The following is a 23,974-nucleotide window of genomic DNA, read 5'->3' as shown; positions in this document are numbered from 1 at the left end:
GAACGCCTAAGGAAACTGCATTTTTGACTTCTTGTTAACCAGTGTGGTGAGACAGAAATTTACTTTTGTTACTGGCTTGGTATAACTCATGATAAAATAACCTCCAGTTTGGGGTGAGTCTGCCCTGTTTATCAGCAGTTTGTCCTGAATCTGGTATTCTCAGCTGTGACCCACTGAGGCACGGTGACAAATGGAACATGACAAGTCTGCATTATTAATAGTTTTATAGCTTAGATACAAAAACATTTTATCAGAAATAACTGCAAGGCCCAAGATGAAAATCTGAAGCTATGTACAGGTAGTGACTAAGAATCTTTAAACTCTTTCAGTATACACTTCATATTTTTTGTACAACTTCTTTTACACCATCATAGCTGTATATTTACAAACATGTCTATTTTAATACATATTAACAAAAATCTTTTATGGCATATACTGGCTATTCGACCATTTAAAACAAAACAATGTTTCACTGAGTTGACACACTGATTTGGTTTCACTGTATGGTACTTGACAGTCATTATTCAAGGAGATGCTGATAGTTCTTATTATCCAAGTATTTAGATCATAACCAATTCACTGCCATCCAGAATTAATGTATATTGCTGGCAGTACCTCACAGTACCAAAGCATCATCTTACATGCATATACCAGTGTCAGTCTGTGACATTCTTCTGATTACAGCTCAAGGGTTTCAATTTGATTGCCAGGGCCACAATCCTACAAACACGTAAGCACATGCATTACATATGAGTAGTTCCACTGACTTCAGTGAAAGCATTCATGTGTAAGGTGAAGCATGTGCCTATATATTTATAAGATCGGAGTCTAATTTTGTTAGAAGTTTTATTTTTAGTATATTTGGAAGGTGTGAGTGGTTTATTTTCCCATTTCACCAACATTTCAGAATATATTATGCCCTTTTAATGCCTTTTTATACAGTTCAATAATTAAGTTGTATCCTGCCATCAGACATGAGTTCTTTATAATTATCAAGGCTAATATTCAGCCACCCTCACTCAAGATTAGTCTCCATTGAAATAAATGGGATTACTCAAGAAGTAAGGCACTACTCAATGTGAGCAAAGGGAGGACAATATGGTGCAGAATTATTAGAGGTGCCACAGCTCTACTTTGTTGCTATGCCCCCCATACGTAAAGGGAGGCATAGCACAGATGTGCGATTAAAGTCATCTAGAACTTTAAAGAATCCAAACCATCAAATCATTTTTGTATTTCTCATTTGATTTCTGTTGCTTTGAAAGAGTATAATTTTCATTCCTTGAAACAATGCACCAGGCTCAAGAAGGAAAAGAAAAATCCCAATTTGTGGCTGAAAAAAAGTCATTACACCAAATCTGCACTAATTCAGCAGGGACAACAATTCAGACAACTGCTTTTCATGTGTGTACTGTGTTTTTTTAAAGCTACTTAGGCCCTGATTCTGCAAACACGCAGGCAGATGGTTAGCTGTATGCATGCGAGTAGTCCCATTGACTTGAAGGGGACTACTCCCCTGAATAAAGTTAAGCACGTGTGGAAATGTTTGCAGGTTCACAGGCTTGTATGCTGTAATTTCACATCCAGATCTAGAACAGGAACACTACTATTCACGTAATGCACTTCTTTCTTTGACAATTCATAGCTGAGTAAACATGAGTGGGGAAAAGAACACCCTCAAAAGATAAAGGTGCTGAAAAAAATCCCAGCAAAAGGGTTGAACGACCTCTAAATCCATGTGGCTGAGTTCAGGTGTACCATCTTCTTGAACTGCATATGAAACTAAAGGCAGGTATCAAAAGACCAAAACCTGGAAGTTTTCCTAGGAAGCTATCCAAAGTCTCCATCAGTCCACTTTTCTTTTGCATTCTGGCTTACCTTTTGTTGAAGGATGACAGATACTGTTTTGTTACCCTAGGGGGAAATGGCTTTTAACTCACCAACTATATTTCTGAGGATTTGCAGGATATAATTTTTTAGAAGTGTCAGAATATTTCCTCTTGAAAGTATAAAAACCATGAGCATTTTTTCAGCAGCCTATATGAGGCTCAATGTATAGAATGTGTTACTGATTGGCAAAAGGCCAGCAGCCTGATCAATAACCAGAGGACTAGGGAGCAGCTGAAAGTTTTGCTTGTACCAGCTCATATCCTTCCTTAAGTCTTCATTGAAAATTCAGAGTTTGGCTTCAGCAGTACTGTGTAGCCATTGCCTACAAATATTTTGTCTAGATTTCCTGAACAGATTGTTCCACTGTCTGTTCTTCTACGGGCTGCATAGCTTCCTGCACATAAACTATGAACTCTGAGGCCTCTCCACCCTGTGTGTATACTGTCACAGTCTCAATTCCCTCCACTTCATCTGATGAGACTACTAGGTGATGCTGTTCAGCCAGCTCCACTGATGCCTGCTGCAAAGTCTCTTGAATCATTACAGTGTGATTGGCTGATTGTTCCTCTTCTTTCACCTAAAAGGAAATAAAGAGTTTATACAAGCTCCAGCTTTAAAATAAATAAAGGGTCCTGTGGTGATCAAAGCACTTGTATTAGATGAAGCTAGAAACCAAAACAGGTATTTCTTGAAAGAATCTGTCAGATATATACTGTAAATTTATAGTAAGTACCTTTGACTACATGAATTTATCACAATTCTTTAAGTTATACATTTACATGTAAATCTGGAATACTTCAATTGAAATCACTGGAGTTATTCATGATTCTCAGTGACATAATTTAAATAAGGATCTGTCCCATAATGCTCTATCTATGGTGTACATCAGAATAGCCTGTACAATACTACACACAAAATGCTCGGGACTAGAAATGTTGAAAATTTAACATTTTTGCAAAACCTCATTTTTTGTCAATTTTTGACAAAAAATTCATTGACAAATAAAAATTCAGAGTACGTCAACCAGCTCTGTTTGGGAGTCAGTCACAAAATCACATCAGTAACACTGCACATATTCACAAAAAGAAAAGGAGTACTTGTGGCACCTTAGAGACTAATAAATTTATTTGAGCATAAGCTTTCATGAGCTACAGCTCACTTCATCGGATGCATTCAGTGGAGATATCACTGCACGTATTAAATTTCAAGAACAGATCTTCATTCGCCACCAGATCCATACAACATGCAGAGCTCATTTATAGTCCTGAAGACAGTGCTCCAGTCCACAGTTGAAAGTAAAAGAATGTCATGATGCTTCAGTCATTTACAACAAGCACAATCTCTCAAACAGTAACAATTTTTTAAAAAAAAGTACAGGGGGCAGCAAGAGGCTGGAACTGTCATTTTTCTGGATAAAAGAAAAGTGCAGGGTTTTAAAAAATGTTTTCTAGATAATATTGCTGTGCTCAATAAAGGGACAGTTTCATTTGTAAGCAGGATCATAAATGACAAGTCTACAGCTCCATGTCATTAATTTAGATTGTCTTTTTTTAAAAAAAGAAAGTTAGAAACAAGCTTGAATAAAAACGGTTTCATTTAACCTGAACAAACGTTTTGTGAAATGACCCCCATCCCGATAAACAATGATTTATTTCACACTCGAAGGTAACTGACAGAATTTATACAAAGTGATATTCTACAATGAATGCTAGTCTCATATCTCCAACTATATCTATAAATTCCCTACTTATAACAAGAACATGGAAAAATGGGAATAATGCTAGCTTAGCTAGATCTCAGGATAGACAGCAAAAGTCCACAGCATTTCAGGCAAATACACAAAGCATAATAAAAGAGGACATAACAAATGATTGATACATTATCATTTTCTTGTATCCCATTGTGTACTATAGCACAAAGTCAGGAGACTCTTCTTTCTCTGATGATAGAGTCTGGCCCCATATCTGATAGTAACATTGAACATATACAAAACAACAGCAACTTAGAAAAAGAAAGGGTCAGACAGGTAGTAAGCATGTCCTCTACAAAATTAAGCAGATTAGAAAAAGGGCTTGTTATTTAAATTAGCAGAAAGGTGGTGACCCAATATGTTTTTTCAAACTCTCATTTCTATCACACTGCTATATAAATGTCAAATATTAAACACTCAAGTTCAAGGAAACACTTGAAGGCCAATACTCTTATCCCCACTAGTTGGGGGGAAAAACTCTACAATGAAGATTTGAAGCACGTGCTTATGAATCCTGGGTGGTAGAGGTTGGCAAGGATAGAAGAAGTTCTACATGCATCATGTTTTCTTGACAGTCTTTTCTAATTTGACTGTTTTTCTAACTATTCACCCTTCTCTTTATACACTGACTTCTCCTTTAACTTTTTATTCCATATTAAAATCCTTTTGGTCACACCATTTCTAGAAACCCACAATCCCTTAGGACTTGAATTCACACCCCTTTAAACTTGCACTCAGTTCAGCAAGCTACACAAAGCCCTTGGTCAAACAATAACAAGGAAGTTCAGGTGTTAAATTATCCAGAAGGGGCTCATTGTCTGTATATCTGTGACATACTGGTGGGAATACATGGGGCTCCATCTGGTAAAGGATTTAACTCCTGAAAATTCTTGCTATTGTCATTTACCTTAATAGACTAGCACAAGGTAACAGAGCAGAATTTGGTTCTACGAGTTCAGCTGAAGTTTTGCCTGAGTAAGGATGACAAGTTGGGTAAGACTGCAGAGTTGGGGATTGTCAGGATTCCTTCCCCACTCTGAACTCTAGGGTACAGATGTGTGGACCCGCATGAAAACCCCCCCAAGCTTATTCTTACCAGCTTAGGTTAAAAACTTCCCCAAGGTACAAACTTTGTACCTTATCCTTGAACAGTATGCTGCCACCACCAAGCACAGGGAAAGAGCCCACTTGGAGATGTCTTTCCCCAAAATATCCCCCCAAGCCCTACACCTCCTTTCCTGGGGAAGGCTGGATAATAATCCTCACCAATTTGTACAGGTGAACACAGACCCAAACCCTTGGATCTTAAGAACAATGAAAAAATCAATCCGGTTCTTAAAAGAAGAATTTTAATTAAAGAAAAGGTAAAAGAATCACCGCTGTAAAATCAGGATGGAAAATACTTTACAGGATATTCAGATTAAAAATGCAGAGGATCCCCCTCTGGGCAAAACCTTAAAGTTACAGAAAACAGGAATAAACCTCCCTCTTGACACAGGGAAAATTCACATAAAACAGAAGATAAACTAATCCGCCTTGCCTGGCTTACCTATACTGGTTGCAATATTGGAGACTTAGATTAGGATGGGTTGGAGAAGATGGATTGCTGTCTGGCCTCTCTCAGTCCCAAGAGAGAACCACCACATAAACAAAGAGCACAAATAAAAGCCTTCCCCCCCCCCCCCAAGATTTGAAAATATCTTGTTCCCTTATTGGTCCTTTGGGTCAGGTGCCAGCCAGGTTACCTCTGGCTAGGAGGGATTTTATAGCACTGTATACAGAAAGGTGAGTACCCTTCCCTTTATATTTATGACAGGGATACAGAGAAGTTCTTCTACTGTACCCAGGTTCTGCTCACATTACCAGAGTAGCTGAGTGTTACTGCTAAAATAATCAGCTCTAAAATAGTTGAAACCAAGAGCTAAGGCAAAAATTTTAAAGAATGGGAAGTGATTTTGGAAGCCCCGCTTGAAACATGTTTAAAGACTCTGCACCCGCTGTCTGAAAATCAGGCCTATTTACGGTGTCTCAGAACAGAGGCACTGGTCACTACTGAAAATCTTGGTCTACATTTTTGAAAGGTAGAAGACCAAGTCCACTTGCAAAAATATGCACACCATTGTTCACCTACATTCAGCACCACCAGCACCACTTTTGTTTATGTTTGGAAGGATATCTACACAAACAGAAAAGGCTGACTATTTTAAAAAGATGAACGCTTAAATTTTGGAGAGAGAAGTGAATCCAGACAGAAATCTCCATTTGCATGATCACCTCCTCCTCTCATGAGACTAATTGCTCCAGTAGCGATTCACTGTGAAAGGAAGGCCTCCACACTAATGCACTATTCAAAACTATAAAGGCCAGACAAACCTCTAATCACTAGAGGATTCAGATAGGGAGCTGAATTTGCAGGGCAATTAAAATTCCACATCTGGCTGTGAAACCTGCACACAAACAGCAATGCTTGACACTAGTAGTATTTAGAAAAAGACTCTAGTTCGTTCTAACTTGTGCTTTGTTATTGCAGCACACACAGTCTTCTAACAATGGGCTCAGGAGAGTGGCATTACATTCATTGACAGCTGCAAGCAAGCATAATGCAATCTGAATGGATTGCCTTGTGTTAGTCATCCTAAATCAAAACCCATACATAATTTTTAACAATCTTCTGTGTGTACATAAATGTAGCACAGTTGACATGAAAATGAAAAGAACACAATCTCATTCAATTCAATGGCAGCAATCTAATACTTATTCAATTATATTCTTTGGAAATGAAAATGGCGCATACAGAAAGTTAAATTGACCACCCCACCTGCCTTTATTCATGTGTTTTTATTGCCCTGGGCTTATAGAGTAAAGATCACTTATTGCCCTTATTCTTGTGTTCCTTCTTTTGGTATCTCTTTGGGACAGCTATCGGTAATCCTTTGTTTGACAAATTGCTGTGTTACTTGGGGTGTTTACATTTCAATTCAACTCAGTGTTTAAAGGCATTCTACTTGGTCCCTATTAAGATTGTTCGACAGGTATAATCTTCTCAAATTGTTAATTTACATCCTTAAAATGGGAGAGACAGTGGGGCTCCTGCCATCAAAATGAATGGAGATACCACTTTCAATTCTTTTTATTGGCATCTCCATTTTTTCCAAGACTACCAACCACAACCTCTTTTCTCTGTTTGAGAGGCAGCTGAAAGGCATCTGGTCCTTTCTCTCTCCTTAAAGAATGGCAACAGGAATTTGACAATATGCCCTGCTGGCATATTAAATCAATTCAGTACCTGCACAGATATGCTTTATGGACTAAGTCTCAATCTCAAAGGCAAAACCATTGGCTTCAATAGGACCAGGATTTGACTCTAAGTGCAAATATCTAAAAAACAGTTTGTATGTACCTATAAATAACATACAAGTATGGATAGCTATTAAAGAAATAACAGCCTCGAACACTAGGCAATCATACACCAAGAAAGTCTATTTTTGCTTTAATTTGAGTAAAAAAGCTATTTAATAATAGACATGAAAGCCTCACCACTATAGAAGGGGGAAAGGAAATGCTAACAACAAAACAGTAATGTTGTCTTCTTCTGATGGGAGGGCCTGACCCAAAGAAGTAATGAACATCCAAAAGCTTCCACTGTAGTCAGCAGGACTTGTGGGTGCTCAACATCTAAAGACCTGATCCAAAGGCTACAGCAGTCAATGGGAGTCTTTCTATTGACTTCAGTGGGCTTTCCATCAGGCCCCCCTCAATTTAAAGGAGAGGAGCATGTTTAAGCAGACTGAATCAATTAATTCCAGACCTAACACTGGGCTAAACAGACAAAATAGTATCCACATAGTCACTTTAAGTCTCAAGACACCACAATAAACATAAATATAAATATAAATATATATATATATACACACACACACACGAAACTACAAGCAAGTAAAAGAAAAGAATATATATCCATCCTTGAACTGCAAATGGCACCAGATTATTAAGAGTGGCCAGTTCATGGTTGATTCCTGGCATGCAATCTCCTTGTTTTGTTCCATGCGCTTTTAAAATGGGTCAAGCAAAAAAATTTTGAATTAAAAACAAAACAAAAAAAACCCAAACCCTTAAACAGTACAGGGTTGTGTTCTCCATTCTTTATTTTCTGTTCATCCTTCCCCACTTTTTTGTTATAGCCTCTGTTCACACTGAATTGTAATTCTTCCCCCGCGCACCACATTGTTTCTTGTCTATATCTACCATCCTTTATTAACTACTTCTTAATCTCTCTAAACTTGTTTATTTCCCAATCACTCTTTAGTTCTAAATCTCCCTCTTTCTTCAATCTGTTTCTCTGCTTCACTACTGTCTCTCTACCCTCCCTTTAACAGATCCAGAATAACTCAAATACTGTACCATAAAGAAAGCTCCTCATCAGATCTTCTCCTGGAGCATTAGTGCTGAAGTGGCTTGAAACTGACAAGATTAAGCTTCTGTTCCCCCAAAGCTGTCAGACCTGCAGCATAGAGTCTTGTCAATTTCAAACCATAGTGGTAATGCTCCAGACTGACATCTTCCTTTCTTCTCAGGCATTTGATGCATATTTCCTAGTAGCAGCTGTACATTTTCATGGCTGTCACGCAATCAATTTTTCCCAGTGTAGATATCAATATACTCCTAAGCTTGATAACATTTTCTATACTAGCTCTCAGCAAGGGCTGAACTAAGGCAATTCAGGGCCACAGGTACAACCCACAGGGGCCCTTCAGTGGCCTCACACCTACGCCATAGCCTCACCCTGTCATGGACTGTTCTTTTTTGGGGCAGCAGCAGCTTTCAGAGTTAAGATGAATGGGACCAGCTCATATCTTTTGGCCCTACAATTTCAGGCCATCTGCTGATTTAGGCTGGAATTGGTTACACTTGGGTCACATTTTCTATGCACCCACAAGGGTTGCAAATATAACTTTCTAAATGAAAACTGAGATTCTAATCCACTCATGTGACTCCAGGAGACACATGTGGGATTAGATAGCCTATTCCTTAAGAACAGCTATACTGGATCAGACCTGTGGGCCATTTAGCCTAGTATCGTGTCTTCCAATAGTGGCCAATGCCAGGTAATTCAGAGGGAATGAACAGAACAGGAAATCATTGAGTGATCCATCCCATCGCCTGGCAATCATAGGCTAAGGACACCCAGATCATGGGATTGCATCCCTAACCATCTTGGCTAATAGCCATTGATGGACCTATCCTCCATAAACTTATCTAATTCTTTTTTGAACCCCGCTATAGTTCTGGCCTTCACAACATCCTCTGGCAAGGAGTTCCACAGGTTGACTATGTGCTGTGTGAAAAAGTACTTCCTTTTGTTTTATACCTGCTGCCTATTAACTTCACTGGGTGACCCCTGGTTCCTGTGTTATGTGAAGGGATAAATAACACTTCCTTATTCACTTTCTCCACACCAGTCACAATTTTATAGACCTCTATCGTATCCCCTCTTAGTTGTCTCTTTTCCAAGCTGAAAAGTTCCAATCTTTTAAATCTCTACTCATACGGAAGCTGTTCCAGACCCTTAATCACTTTTATTGCCCTTCTCTGTATCTTTTCCAGTTCTAACATCTCTTTTTTGAGATGGGATAACCAAAACTCCATGTAATATTCAAGGTGTTGGCGTACCAGGGATTTATATAATGGCATTATGATATTTTTGGTCTTATTACCTATCCCTTTCCTAATGGATCCTAACATTCCGTTAGCTTTTTTACAGCTGCTGCATGTTCATGTTGTTTTCAAGTGGAAATGAGGCTGCCCGAAAAGAACATGGCGAAGAGCTGTGGAAGCCGAGCTGAAAAACCTTGGGCACAGCTAGGGAACCACTTGCCAGAAACAGACAGGAGTGGAGGAGCTTCGTTGCTGCCCTAAACGCCAGAGGCATAATGGGAACATGATGACGATGCACACTAAGTGGATGTTTTCAGAGAACTATCCACACTGACTCCAAGGTCTCTTCCTTCAGTGGTAATAGCTAATTTAGACCTCATCATTTTGTATATAAAGTTCGGATTATGTTTTCCAATATGCATTACTTTGCATTTATCAACACTGAATTTCATCTGTCATTTTGTTGCCAAGTCACCCAGTTTTGTGAGATCCCTTTGCAACTCCTTGCAGTCAGCTTTGGACTTAACTATCTTGGCTAATTTTATATTGTCTGCAAATTTTGCCCCCTCTCTGATTACCTCTTTTTCAAGATCATTTATGAATCTGTGGAACAGCACGGGTCCCAGTACAGATGCCTGAGGGGCACCTCTATTTCCATTCTGAAACCTGATCTCTTAATCTGGTCCTGCTCTCAGCTGCATCATAGCATACCTCCATCTTGTAAAATACACCCTACATAAAGCTGTGAAGTGTAGTCTTATAAAGCTTTGCCACCTGACCAGAATTTAAGAAATGACTACACAATCCAAAAAGGATGATTAGATTTGATTTGATATCTAGTAATACACTGTCAGGACTCAAAATGCAAAGATAAGACTGGTCCTACTCAAGTCAATGGCAAACATCCCATTCCCTTCAAGAGGAGCAGGATTGAGCTCATAATGTAGGATTTTGCAAGTACTGAACATGCCTTCATTACAGTTGAAATTAAAAAATCATGGTTTGAGGGACAAGGGCAAAAAACTTCCAGGGGTCAGGTATGAAAGACTGAGTTAGTTCCGGGATAAAAGTTGGAAGGAACAATGTACTGGGAGAAGACGACTCAGGGAGGACAGTGGAAAGAGATTATTCTATTATGTAACAATGCGTGGGAAAAATTGCAGCAAGAGTTTGTTATTTTTAAAAGCTCCATGTATTCTAAGCACTTAAGGCTTAGAAGAAAGTTCATAATGCAAATATAGAAATATGAAAACAACTTTAAAGGACAAACAAATATTTGGGGAAAAGGCTGAAAGCACACCTTCAGCGTGCATGAAAAAGAAAAGACAAATGAGTTTCTAATGAAAAAATTACATAAAAATAATACAAGAAATAGAAGTATCTGAAATAAATGCTGTTTTAGAAAAACAAGAACCAAACTTCTAAGCAAGGACTCAGTCAGGCCATTAAAAGACCAAAGTGGGAACTTAGTGACAGATGATGCTGATACCCTGAGTGATTTTTTTTGTCCCACAATGCACATGAGAAACTCAAGGTTATAGGATAGAAAGTGAAATAAAATTTTCAGTGGGAAAGTGAAATGTCTTAAAATCACAACAGGGAGAACAGTTAGGAATTCAGAGTAATTAAAAGTTGACAAAGCATCAGGCTTCAGCCAGCTATAAAAAAAAATTTGCTGTCCAAGGCTTTTGTTGTCCATGGTTAGGCAAGTAGCAGATGACTCAGCAGAGTCATGTTACTGCTGTTTAAAGTTTTTAAAAGATCAAGAAAAATGGACTGGATTATAATCTTAAAACCTTCTCTGGAGGGAAGACAAACAAGAGGCCAGATAATATGACTACACTGAATATACAGAATTTGGTAAAAGATTATCAGCATGAATACAGGGAATAAAGAGCATGCTTGCGGACAAGCAAGTAGTTCATAGATTCATAGATACTAAGGTCGGAAGGAACCATTCTGATCATCTAGTCCGACCTCCTGCACAACGCAAGCCACAGAATCTCACTGGTACACAAAAAAAAGTACGTTTCACAGTAGGTCTAGGAAAAGATTGTGAATCTACAACACAAATTACATCAGAATGAATAAATCTGTTACAGAAGAATGCACATATATGCTGCTTTAAGCATCAAAAATTGGTATTTGTACTTTCCAAGGATAGAATGAGGTAATTTATCATGACTCTGTTTCAGGTCCATTTTTCTTCATGGGCCAGTTCTGCTTCTATGCAACCTCAATTCAGGACACAATTGGTCTTTTATGTTTGTAGGACAATGGAAATATTGAAAAAGATGCAGGAAAGGGGAGCAAAAGAATTCTAGGATTTGATACAGGATCAGTGTTTATACTAATTTGGCATCAGGGCTAGCAGAAAAGAACAAAGAGAGATCACACTGAAGTGTAAAAGGGAAGGGAAAAAGAACAGATTGGTGTCAAGCTGTTTAAGATTGTAAACTCAGTGGCAAGGGGCCATAGGCTGAAAAGTGAAGGAGTAAATTCCTTTCTAATACAAGCTGCCTTTCTTTACAAATATAGCAAGAAAGTAGGAGTGTCCAAAGCACTAGATGTTTGTGTTTAAGATAAGAAAGAAATTGATTTGATTTAATACTTGGAGGGAGAAAGTAATTGAAGCAATATATTTTTTTAAAAGTTTTGTGGTTTACAGTTGCAGTTTTATTGGCAGCATTTCAGTACAATATTAATTCTCCTTCTCACTCTTTCACTGAAAAAAAGGTCCCATTACTTAAAACACAGTAATTTTCATTAATACTGATTGTGCTGGGGTGTCTCAACCCTGCACTGGTCAAGTGGGGGTTAACCAATCACTTTGGGCGCAAGAGGCCCTGCCCCCTTGTCCCTGCTGCCCATGCTCTCTGTGGAGGGAACAGATAAAAGGAAACTCATCAGCTCAGTTGTGGCTGGCTGAGGAAGAGGATGGATGTGTGTCGCAGGCTCCTGCTGAAGGACCGTCAGCTCTCCAGACTGCTGAGGAGGGTATCCCGGACTATGCTATGGAAAGTCCACCAGCTACAGGGATAGACCGAGATGCCAAGCTGCTGCCTGCGGAGGACAGACCTGAAGTGGGCTCAAGGGTAGGAAGTGACCCAGGGAACGCATTGGGAGCCGACACTTGAATCCACACTGCAGCCAGGCTGGTGTATGTGTGCGTTTTTCTCTGAAACCTACATTTTATGTCAAACTTCAAAACAGACAGACAAAAACAACCAACCAAACAAAAACATCTTCATTGAACGTCCCATTTTAAAAATTAAGAATTGCAAAATTTCATTTTACCTAGTTTGACAGCCCTGGGGACTGATGTCCTAATTATTCTCAGGACAGAGGCACATGGGCATTTTCCTGCCAATGTGACTCATTTTAGAGGTGGAGAGCCCAATTCTCAGATTAGGTGGTAGTTCAGTATAAAGCCTTCTCAAACTGCAGTTATTCTACTGAGCCAGCCACTAGAGAAGCTAATTATGTGGTGTATGTACTCATGAGCTCCTTATGGGCACCTGAGTCCCATCAATAACACCCTCACAGTTAGGAAACAGAGTGGGCAGTAGAGTTTTCCCACAGTGCAACACATTCTTAGGGCTAGAGTGTCAACACTTTGGGGGGAGGGAGGTCAGCGTTAGCCACTCCGGGATACGGTTACTGTGACTCATGCCTGTGCACTGCACTGTGGATGCCAGAGCACTAAATTTGAGTATGGATCAGAAAATCCTTAACCTGGGATTAAAATGAAAGGTAGACTCTCAAGCCCAGGGTTCCCTGACACACGTCAGCTGACTTGAGTTCCACTAACCCTAGGCTTATATTGCTGTGTAGACATAACCCTGGAAGGCACGAGAGATTGCATAGGGCTTTGGGAAACCAGGAGAAGGTTAATAGGGATGTGTGGGCGCTATGAGGAACCAAGATTTGAGGTCATAGTACTGGGTGTGGGGGCGATCTGTGCAGGGGCACAGGGTGAGGAGGAGCTTAGTGCTCCTATGCCAAACTGAGTAAAGATTACTAGATTAGCTAGGAGACATTGCTGAACTGGGCAGTAACTTCAGTTCTTCAAAATGTTTTGCCCCTACAGGTGCTAAACTGAGTGCCAGTACACTCTCGACCGGAGATTGTAAACAGCAACGTTTGTGGATTTGTGCCTGCACAGAGCAGTGCATCGTGCTCCCAAGTTGAGGGCAGATTAGGCGTTGCAGACACACCACAGCTCCAGTACTTTTTTGGCCATGAAGCACAGAAGACTCCACAGCAGGGGGGAAAGACAATGGGAGGTGGAGCACCCACGGAGACAAAACATCTCAAAGAACACAAATTACTGCGTAGGTAAACAACTTCTCCTTTGAACATATGTCCCTATGGACGCTCCACCAGAAGATGTGTGCGCGCCCATGCACCCTTGATCGGAGATTATAAATAGCAGGGTCTGCACCTGCACAAAGCAGAGTCTCATGCTCCCAAGTGAGGGCATACAAAGTGGTGCAAACCCACCACTGCTCTAGTTCCTTCTCACCCACCCGCAGCTTGAGATGCAGCAATTGTGGTGTCTATTGTTTCCAGCTGCTTCCTACCTTGTTTATATTTCCTGATTCCCAAAACAGGTAGTGGCTGAAGGCTGCCATTAGACCTCAGGAACCTGAACATCCTATCGTAGCACTTCAGGATGGTGACGCTAGCTACCATAATCCTATCCCGGGATCCAGGGGACTGGTTCATCGCACTTCACCTTCAAGACACCTACTTTCATGTGACTATTTATCCCTCCCACAAATGCATTCTGCATTTTGTCATAGGCTCAGATCATTACCAATAATGTGTGCTTCCCTTTGGGTTCTCCATGGTCCTGAGGGTCTTAAGGAAGGCCCACTCAGCAGCAGCAGCCCACCTATGTCAGTGGGACATCATGGTCTCTTTCCATATTTGGTTGTCTGGGTCTTCAAGGACCATTCCGCCCAACAGGCCCAGATAGCAGCCACCAAGACCCTATGTCAGTCTCTGGCTTGTAGTTACCCAAGTCATCCCATTTGCTAATCTGAATATTGCCACAACATTATCACTCTTCCAGTGTTCTGGAATTTTCTCAATATTCCAAGATTTATTAAAAATTAGTATCAGCAGGCCAGAGATTTCTTACAGGACCAACTCTTTCAGGACTGTTGGGTGCAAGTTATCTGGACCTTCTGCTTTAAAAATATTTATATCCTCCTTAGTTACTAATGGACTGATAAGTACTCTATCCTCAAGTGATTCGAACACACCATTCAGCTTTTCCTCAAGTACAGAACAGAAATATTTATAGAACACTAATGTCTTTTTTGCATCATTAATAATAATTTTACCATCTTCCTCTAGTAGCAGGCCTCTACCATTGCTAGGATTTCTTTTGTTTCTAATATACTTTTAAAAACTCCTTGTTGTCCTTAGCTCTGTCAGCTATAGATTTTCCTTGTCTTAAATTACTTTATCAATTTTCTACTCTTCATAAATAGCAATTGCTATCTATTTTCTCTCCTTATATTTGTTATATATAATTTGTTTATTTCTAATCGTTGCCTTCACTTCTCCATTGAACCAGGACAGCTTTTTAGCCCAAGTTGTCCTCTTTCTTGACTGCAAAATCATAGCTTTTTGACTATCTAATAAACTCTTCTTAAAAAATCCCAAATTTTCATTTGAAGTCTTTGCAAGGAGAAATAGGGCAACAGAAAGCCCCTCAAATATTGTAGTTGTATGTCATTAAAGACTAACAGTAAGGACTTGTGTGCAGTTGCTGAGAACAGGTAACCAATGCATGTTGGCAGAGTGTGGATTTGATTACATCTACCCATAAAAAAAAAAAAAAAAAAAAAAAAAAGAAGCTCTTTAAATGTGCATTTAGAACCAAGGTGCATTCTAAACTTGGCTGGTAATTAGTTGTCTCCTTGCTTCTGCAGTTACCTCTCAAACTAATGACAACTCTGCACAGTGTATTAGTTCAGAAAGGGAATTCTGCTGTCACCTAATCAACTAGAGTTTGACTTCAACAATAGTATCGGCCATTAAGAGCTTGCGGCAAGGGGAGCTGAGTCCAAATTCAGTTTAGTCCTTAGCTGAGGGCTGCCATTCCTCTAATGGAAAGAAAAAGAAGTGGAAAGAGGTTAGTGAAACCACTTCTGCTTTTTCCAAATGGCTTCTTGATATAGACAGCAATGTAAAGTATATTACATTTTTAGTGCATGTACCTTGTTATACATATAAAGAAGCTGTAGCATCAGATTACAGGCACCTGAATTCTAGACTTCCGTACCACCAGACAACACGCATGAAAAAAGGAAACTGACCATAGCTACCTTGCTAATTCCACATGGGCTCTGAAAGTCATGCTTGACTTCTTTTCTTCACATTTTATCACCAGCAATCAAATTTTTCAGGTCAAATATGCTCTGAGTGACACCTATGTAATCTTGTCATCTTCAGTGGATTGCACAGGTATATCTGATTGGAACTTGGTAAACAATTATCTTAATGATGCACAAGGATGATCGGAATCCAGCTCAATTCTCTGTGACTATGTCTTCACTACAGTGTAAATTCAAATTATCTATACTCAAGTAAATCCTGTAGAGTTAGCTCAGCTCACCTTAGAAGAAAGCAGCCTGCTGTGAAATAATACTCCAGATACAAAGAATGATTGGATTACTGCACAGTGATTGCGTTAACAGCTGGTGAGGGCCCAGAGGGGTCAGTCATCTTGAGTTACCACCACATTCAAGTTAAGTGGTTTTGTGTGTGGACAGGATTCGAGTTAGGGTTAAAGCTTGAACTACAACTTGAGCTAACTGTTCAATGAAGACAAACCCTGAGTGGTTTTGGTTCTGTAGCACTAAGAGTCTGAAAAGTAGTCAATCAATCAATCAAATAAAAACCAAAACCTTATTTTTATTACAAATATCAGTAGAGCTGACTGCATGGGGGGGAATACAAAATATGCTCCATTTACAGTAAAGTTTAGTCATTTTTTAGAAAAAAATTGCTGTTTAAGAGCTAATGCTACCTTAGCTTAATGTAAAATAAAGACATGCTGAATAAAGTTACAAACAAACTACTTTCAGTTTTGTTCTAAAAAGTCTGAAAGTAAGTTCTTTGACATCTTAGGTTGAAAAAAAGCTGGAAACTCACACTCAGAGAAAGTAAATCAACAACTAGTATGCGCAAATAGCCAACCTTTATGCACACAAGTAAAAAATTCCACCCACCTGCAGCAGAATATGGAATTATACTGAATGAGTCAATCCTTTAATTCTTATTGAAAAGTTGGCCTTCACTGTACTCTCATTTAAAGAGATAGAAGTTCCTTTGTGAAATAAATATTTTATGAAAAAATTAATGAGAATAAAATGTGTATTTTCTAAGAAACAGAAGAGCTCTTACCTGCTTTACCACTGTAACAGTTCCAGGTGCCATGGTAACTACAGAAGCAACAGCAGCAGCATCATGGGTCTCTGACCCCAACTCAATGATTTGCTGAAGGATGTTTACAGCAGTAGAGTCAAGTCTCTCACCTTATTAGAAAGATAATGGGCACAAGACAATTATAGCCAAGACAGTTCTAAGGCTCAGTGAATCAAAATGCTCTTCTCTCTCTGGCCTCCACCCTCACATATAGAACTCCTCCTATATATAAAAGCAGCTCAATAACATGGCATTTTAATAGTGGATCCATGGGAGAAAGTATTCACAAAATAAGTGTCCTCAGGAACAGGACGGGCATTTGCATAGTTTATTTTTATCCGTATCTGAAAGTGATCTAGAAGAACTTATTGATTAAACAATCAATAGACAGAACTTACAGCAGTAACTGTAAACTACAAAGCTGCAAAGATTTATGACTCCAAATGAATATTTGCTAAGGGTTCAGCTTTAAGAGAATCTGAACTCTGAAGTTATAATAACCAGGACAGCTATTTAGTATACTGTTCGTCTACCATTGTCATCTGTTTGACCATCTGCAGTTCCTCTCAGCCCAGAACAACCACCCTTGTCAGTAATGTGCTGAAGGGGAAAATGAATTCGCTTTAGAAAGATCATGCATGATCACTCTATTTGTATAGCATTTTCCACACTTTTTCATTTTCTGAGTGTGTGGGGCTCTGACAGAGGAAGAATATACAGAACTGAGATTATGACCCTACAGCAGCATGAAGGGGACAGAACATGGCCATAGCTAAGTCAGTGAAAAATTCCTTTTTTGGTGAGGAATTCCTATCCCTTCTGCCCACCTATCTGCGTTTTAGATGCGTCTGGAAGGAAAGAACCTGACACAGCTACGTGATGTTGATACTCAGTTTGCATATGTTAGAGCAGCCACTAAGCTGCTTTAGCTCATGCTGGGACAGGGACAGAGCAGCCCACAGAAAAAAGCAGGCCATAACTGGGTCCCTAACCCCAAACTCCTCTCAGGGGAGAACGTGGCCGATATAACTTAAGTTTCAAATATGAAGAAGTTGACATGCTGTTATTTGTATGAGTCAACATTATTTTATTTCTGCTTGTTTTAAGGTGTGTTTTAATTTGTTCTGGTGTGCGACTATATAACTCTGCCTCTGGACAAGATGTTACTTCTCTTCACGTTTTTCCAAAGGAAATATGTCAAACAAATATTCTAAACAAAGTCTGAAACAGTAAACTAACAAAATATGTTTTGAAAGCTTTATGCTTAAACTTAACCCATGTTATGCTTATTTTAAATTTAAATGTATGCATGACTGGGCAAAGATTGCAAAGGATTCCTCCGATTCATTCAGAATTCCCACTGGGAGAAAATGCAAAAATATATATATAAAAATTGTCAGTGATACCTCCTCATTTAATATGCTTGAAAATTCCATTCTGCTACCAATTTAACATGCTTAGCAAAGGAAATATGTGCTACCCAAAATTATAATCCCTCCAAACTCAGGTCAGGGATCAATGCTGAACAATATACATTTCAAGAATGACTATACTAAGTCATAAAAAGAAAAGGAGTACTTGTGGCACCTTAGAGACTAACAAATTTATTAGAGCATAAGCTTTCGTGAGCTACAGCTCACTTCATCGGATGCATTTGGTGGAAAAAACAGAGGAGAGATTTATATACACACACACAGAGAACATGAAACAATGGGTTTATCATACACACTGTAAGGAGAGTGATCACTTAAGATAAGCCATCACCAGCAGCAGGGGGGGAAAGGAGGAAAACCTTTCATGGTGACAAGCAAGGTAGGCTAATTCCAGCAGTTAACAAGAACAACTGAGGAACAGTGGGGGGTGGGGTGGGGGGGAGAAATACCATGGGGAAATAGTTTTACTTTGTGTAATGACTCATCCATTCCCAGTCTCTATTCAAGCCTCAGTTAATTGTATCCAGTTTGCAAATTAATTCCAATTCAGCAGTCTCTCGTTGGAGTCTGTTTTTGAAGCTTTTTTGTTGAAGGATAGCTACTCTTAGGTCTGTAATCGAGTGACCAGCACACCTCTGACCAACATATTAACCCACAGAGACCTTCCTGCCAACACTACAAAAAGAAGGATTCTGGGTGGATTTCTCCTGAAGGTCGAAACAGCAGCCTGGATTTCTACATAGAGTGCTTCCGCCGACTTGCACGAGCTGAAATTGTGGAAAAGCAGCATCGCTTGCCCCATAACCTCAGCCATGCAGAACACAGTGCCATCCACAGCCTCAGAAACAACTCTGACATCATAATCAAAAAGGCTGACAAAGGAGGTGCTGTTGTCATCATGAATAGGTCGGAATATGAACAAGAGGCTACTAGGCAGCTCTCCAACACCACTTTCTACAAGCCATTACCCTCTGATCCCACTGAGAGTTACCAAAAGAAACTACAGCATTTGCTCAAGAAACTCCCTGAAAAAGCACAAGAACAAATCCGCACAAACACACCCCTAGAACCCCGACCTGGGCTATTCTATCTGCTACCCAAGATCCATAAACCTGGAAATCCTGGACGCCCCATCATCTCAGGCATTGGCACCCTGACAGCAGGATTGTCTGGCTATGTAGACTCCCTCCTCAGGCCCTTCGTTACCAGCACTCCCAGCTATCTTCGAGACACCACCGACGTCCTGAGGAAACTACAGTCCATTGGTGATCTTCGTAAAAACACCACCCTAGCCACTATGGATGTAGAAGCCCTCTACACCAACATTCCACACAAAGATGGACTACAAGCCGTCAGGAACAGTATCCCCGATACTGTCACAGCTAACCTGGTGGCTGAACTTTGTGACTTTGTCCTCACCCATAACTATTTCACATTTGGGGACAATGTACATCTTCAAATCAGCGGCACTGCGATCGGTACCCGCATGGCCCCACAGTATGCCAACATTTTTATGGCTGACTTAGAACAACGCTTCCTCAGCTCTCGTCCCCTAATGCCCCTACTCTACTTGCACTACATTGATGACATCTGCATCATCTGGACCCATGGAAAAGAAGCTCTTGAGGAATTCCTATCCTTGCAACAAAGCCCGTTGCCAACTCTGTCCACATATCTATTCAGGGGATACCATCATAGGGCCTAATCACATCAGCCACACTATCAGAGGCTCGTTCACCTGCGCATCTACCAATGTGACATATGCCATCATGTGCCAGCAATGCCCCTCTGCCATGTACATTGGCCAAACTGGACAGTCTCTACGTAAAAGAATGAATGGACACAAATCAGACGTCAAGAATTATAACATTCAAAAACCAGTTGGAGAACACTTCAATCTCTCTGGTCACTCGATCACAGACCTAAGAGTGGCTATCCTTCAACAAAAAAGCTTCAAAAACAGACTCCAACGAGAGACTGCTGAATTGGAATTAATTTGCAAACTGGATACAATTAACTGAGGCTTGAATAGAGACTGGGAATGGATGAGTCATTACACAAAGTAAAACTATTTCCCCATGTTATTTCTCCCTCCCACCCCACCCCCCACTGTTCCTCAGATATTCTTGTTAACTGCTGGAATTAGCCTACCTTGCTTGTCACCATGAAAGGTTTTCCTCCTTTCCCCCCCTGCTGCTGGTGATGGCTTATCTTAAGTGATCACTCTCCTTACAGTGTGTATGATAAACCCATTGTTTCATGTTCTCTGTGTGTGTATATAAATCTCTCCTCTGTTTTTTCCACCAAATGCATCCGATGAAGTGAGCTGTAGCTCACGAAAGCTTATGATCTAATAAATTTGTTAGTCTCTAAGGTGCCACAAGTACTCCTTTTCTTTTTGAGAATACAGACTAACACAGCTGCTACTCTGAAACCTGTCAGTATACTAAGTCATAGTAATGGATCCATTGCAAAAGTGGGATCCTGTGATAAGTACTCTGTTACGCAGCATCACAGAGACCGTTGTTTATCTTTTCATCAGACACATACCTACACACTCTGTTCTGCTGTTTTAGTACTCTCAGAAGCTTGAAAATAATTTCTTCTTTCCCTCCCGATTTTGTCATTTTCCATTTAGCAAATATTAATTAGTGCTCCCCTGTTTCTTGTCAAACACAAGCCAATACAGCTCTGGTGGGCTTACTTCCTTGTTTGCGTACCATCATAATTAACTGAGAACACGGTAGATTAACTGTATTCAACTGTATGTCCTCTGCTGGCTGGTTGACTCTTGCAGCAAGGCACAAATGTTATCTAGAGGATTGCAATTAAACATTCAGCATTTATTCTGCCATGATATTTTCTATATTTCATACAGAAAATTCCACAAATACCATAGTAAGGTCAAAAACAGTGGTGTAATAAATGTTGATGATTTATTGATGATCACTGTATATATAGATGTGTGCGCATTGGTAATTATTCGTGTGTGCAGTGGTAATTATTTATAATTTCTTATAAAGAGTAATATGAATGAAAAATGAAAAAAAAAATTTGGTTGATATGCCTAATCAGTTTCTAACCGCTTTATGGTAGACCAGTGGTTCTCAGCCAGGGATCTGGGACCTGCAAGCAGGTTTCAGGGGGTCCGCCAAGCACGGCTAGCATTAGACTTGCTCGGGCCTAGGTCAGAAAGCTGAAGCCCGAGGCTTTGAGCCCTACCACTTGGGGCTGAAGCCAAAGCCTGAGCAGTTTAGCTTCACAGAGGCCCCTGTGGCATGGGGACCCAGGCAATTGCCCTGCTTGCTCTCTGCCCTCCCAATGCAGGCCCAGTTGTTGTGGCACAGGTGGGCCATGGAGTTTTTATAGCATGTTGGAGGAGTGGGGGGCTCAGAAAGAAAAAGGTTGAGAACTCCTGTGGTAGACCACACTGTGGGCCCAAAAACTTGACATTGTCCCTTTAAAAACCAATTACGGATGACCTTACAAAGAAATGTTTACCACACTACAGTATTAGTACCTCACTACCATATAGAAAATACCTTTTTAAAAATCAACACAGAAGAATAAATATTTCCTTTTCAAGTTTCTCACTGTATTCACAAGAGTTGGGAACTCTGATGAAAAGAAGATCTAGTCTACCCTTTCAAACTAAAAATATCCGTTACCATTCTCTGAGGTATATCTTAGGTCCTGTAATGCAGCTACAGCAGCTTGAGTTCCTTGAACATCTTCAGCCTCTGTGATGTGCAGATACTGAGTGGATGCTTCCTCAGAAATTTCAGTAGTAAGCTAAAAAAAACAGGTCAATGATCTCATTTTAACTCTTGAGAATTACAGAGGGCACTTGGTGCCCCAAATTTAAGTAAGAAAAAACTGGATGACAGATTTAACACAACATACTTTATGGAAGAACATGAGAAATCCTGGCCCCATTGAAGTTCATGGAAATTTTGCCATTGATTTCAATGGAAGCCAGGATTTAACCCCATAAGTTTATTAATACTTCTACTAGACTTCCAGATATTTGCATCAAATTCATTTACAAAATGCCATGTTAATTTGACTTTATTTTTATTGTGCATGTAATTTATAATTAATAACCCAATTACATACTTGTTAGACTCTAAGGAAGATATTTTGGGCCAAATTCTCCTTTTAGCTACACTGCCAATATAAATCTGGACAAATTCCCTTGAAGCCAGAAAATGACCCTTTGTGTCAAGAAGATTTTGCAAGGTAAGTAGCCAAAGAGTTATGTTGTCCACAAGTATTCCAACTTCCGGTTTGCATGTGCCCCATGCACATGAGATCAGATTCTTTTAAAGAGCAGTGCTTGCTGGGACCACACTTGCTCCCAATAGCCAAGGGCATAGTCGTTGGGTCAGTCACAATGACCCTTCAGTTCCTTCCCTAAAGCAGAATCCAAGTGATATAGGATTTTGCAGTAGCAGGGCAGGAGAATGGGTTGTAGAATACAAGTGGATAATACATTTTGAAAAACCACAGTTACTACAGAGCGAGAAACCACTCTTCTTCAACTGACTGTCCACATAGATCCCATTCCTGTTCCCTCGCAAGCAATAATCTCTTTTCATGGAGGTGGTATTCAGAATCTGCTAACACAAGGACTGCAGGACAATGCAGCCAAATCAGGCATTTGACCTGGAGTCCTCTGTCAGGAGTCGTGTTGAGTGAAGGTGTGAACTGAACTCCAGGTAATTTCTCTACAAATGTCATATTGAAAAGTACTTTATATTAGAGAAGCTGCTTATAGTGTGGTGGAATGGGCTCTTATCTGTGAAAATTGGTCCAACTGAGCTATTGTAAATCAGTTACAATCAGGAACTTCTTATAGATATCAGTTGATTCTTCATCCTGCCAACAAAGGCCAGGAATGTATTGGAAAATTCCTGAACAGTCAATCTTGACTACACCTAAAGTGTGAAAGCTTCTCTTTGACCGTTATGAGGCTTGGGAAATAAAACTGGCAAATCACTTGATTCAGGAAAAAGTCAGTAACAACTCTGGGCAAGAATGTTAGGTGAAGCCTCAGTATTCCTTATGGAATACTGTATATGGTGGTCTTGTTGTGAGGGCTTGGATCTCTCCTACTCTTCAGGCTGAGTTTACGATCACTGTGAAGCAATATTCATAGACAGCTGGTACAAAGAACAGGTCGCTAAATGTTCAAAGGGAGCCCCATCAGCCTTATTACATAATGTCGAGGTCCCAGGAGGTTGGGGTCCGTATGATTGGAGGAAAGAAATGGATGAATCCTTTGAAGAACCTACCAACTATAGGGTGTGTGAAAATTATGTAACCAAAATTGTTACATGCTGGGGCTAGCAGCATATTATGGACTGCATCCCACCTTCATCAAGTTTCGTCAGGACCCTAAGTATGAGTGAAATGGATGGATAAACATACATGAGTCCCAGTGCTCAGGGGATGAGTAAGACATCCGACAGGGAGACTGGGCTTGATTCTCCCCCTCCCCCAGCCTCCCGCTCACTCCCAGAGTGGATAGTTAGCATTTGCTGTTCTTGTCCATGGCAAACAGGTCTCTTCGCATTACAGAACACACATCACAGAATTGAGTCACTGACAGAACATTCATGAGTGAGTGAATACTGTCTGTTAAGCTGGTCCACCTGCATGTTTTTAAAACCTGACGTGTAGGGCCATTAGAGTGAGGTGATGATAAACACACCATTCCCAGAGATGGACTGATTCCTGGCAAAGAGGCAATGATTGAGCCCATCGATGCCTGTTGACGTAGCACATAGTGATGTCCATCAGT

At 40.1% G+C, this 23,974-nt stretch overlaps 1 protein-coding gene across 3 annotated transcripts in view; it reads right to left on the bottom strand.

The window, feature by feature from the left end:
* Positions 1-209: 209 nt before the first annotated feature.
* The window catches only part of ZFAT (zinc finger and AT-hook domain containing), a 152,795-nt gene continuing 129,030 nt past the window's right edge, over positions 210-23,974 (bottom strand). For 2 of the 3 annotated variants that reach the window (XM_038389444.2, XM_038389445.2), the window contains exons 14-16: positions 21,840-21,963; positions 16,718-16,848; positions 210-2,467 (exon numbers count right to left, since the gene is read on the bottom strand). In XM_038389444.2, the coding sequence (XP_038245372.1) occupies positions 2,228-2,467; positions 16,718-16,848; positions 21,840-21,963 (495 nt within the window). In that variant the 3' untranslated portion in view covers positions 210-2,227. Of the gene's footprint in view, positions 2,468-16,717; positions 16,849-21,839; positions 21,964-22,431; positions 22,585-23,974 lie in introns of those variants that run through there. The other variant, XM_043507309.1, reaches the window with a different exon arrangement.

Source organism: Dermochelys coriacea, chromosome 2 (genome assembly GCF_009764565.3).
Source record: "Dermochelys coriacea isolate rDerCor1 chromosome 2, rDerCor1.pri.v4, whole genome shotgun sequence".
NCBI lineage: Eukaryota > Metazoa > Chordata > Testudines > Dermochelyidae > Dermochelys > Dermochelys coriacea.
Note: the sequence above shows the minus strand (reverse complement) of the source record. Positions and strands in the feature narration are given on the sequence as shown.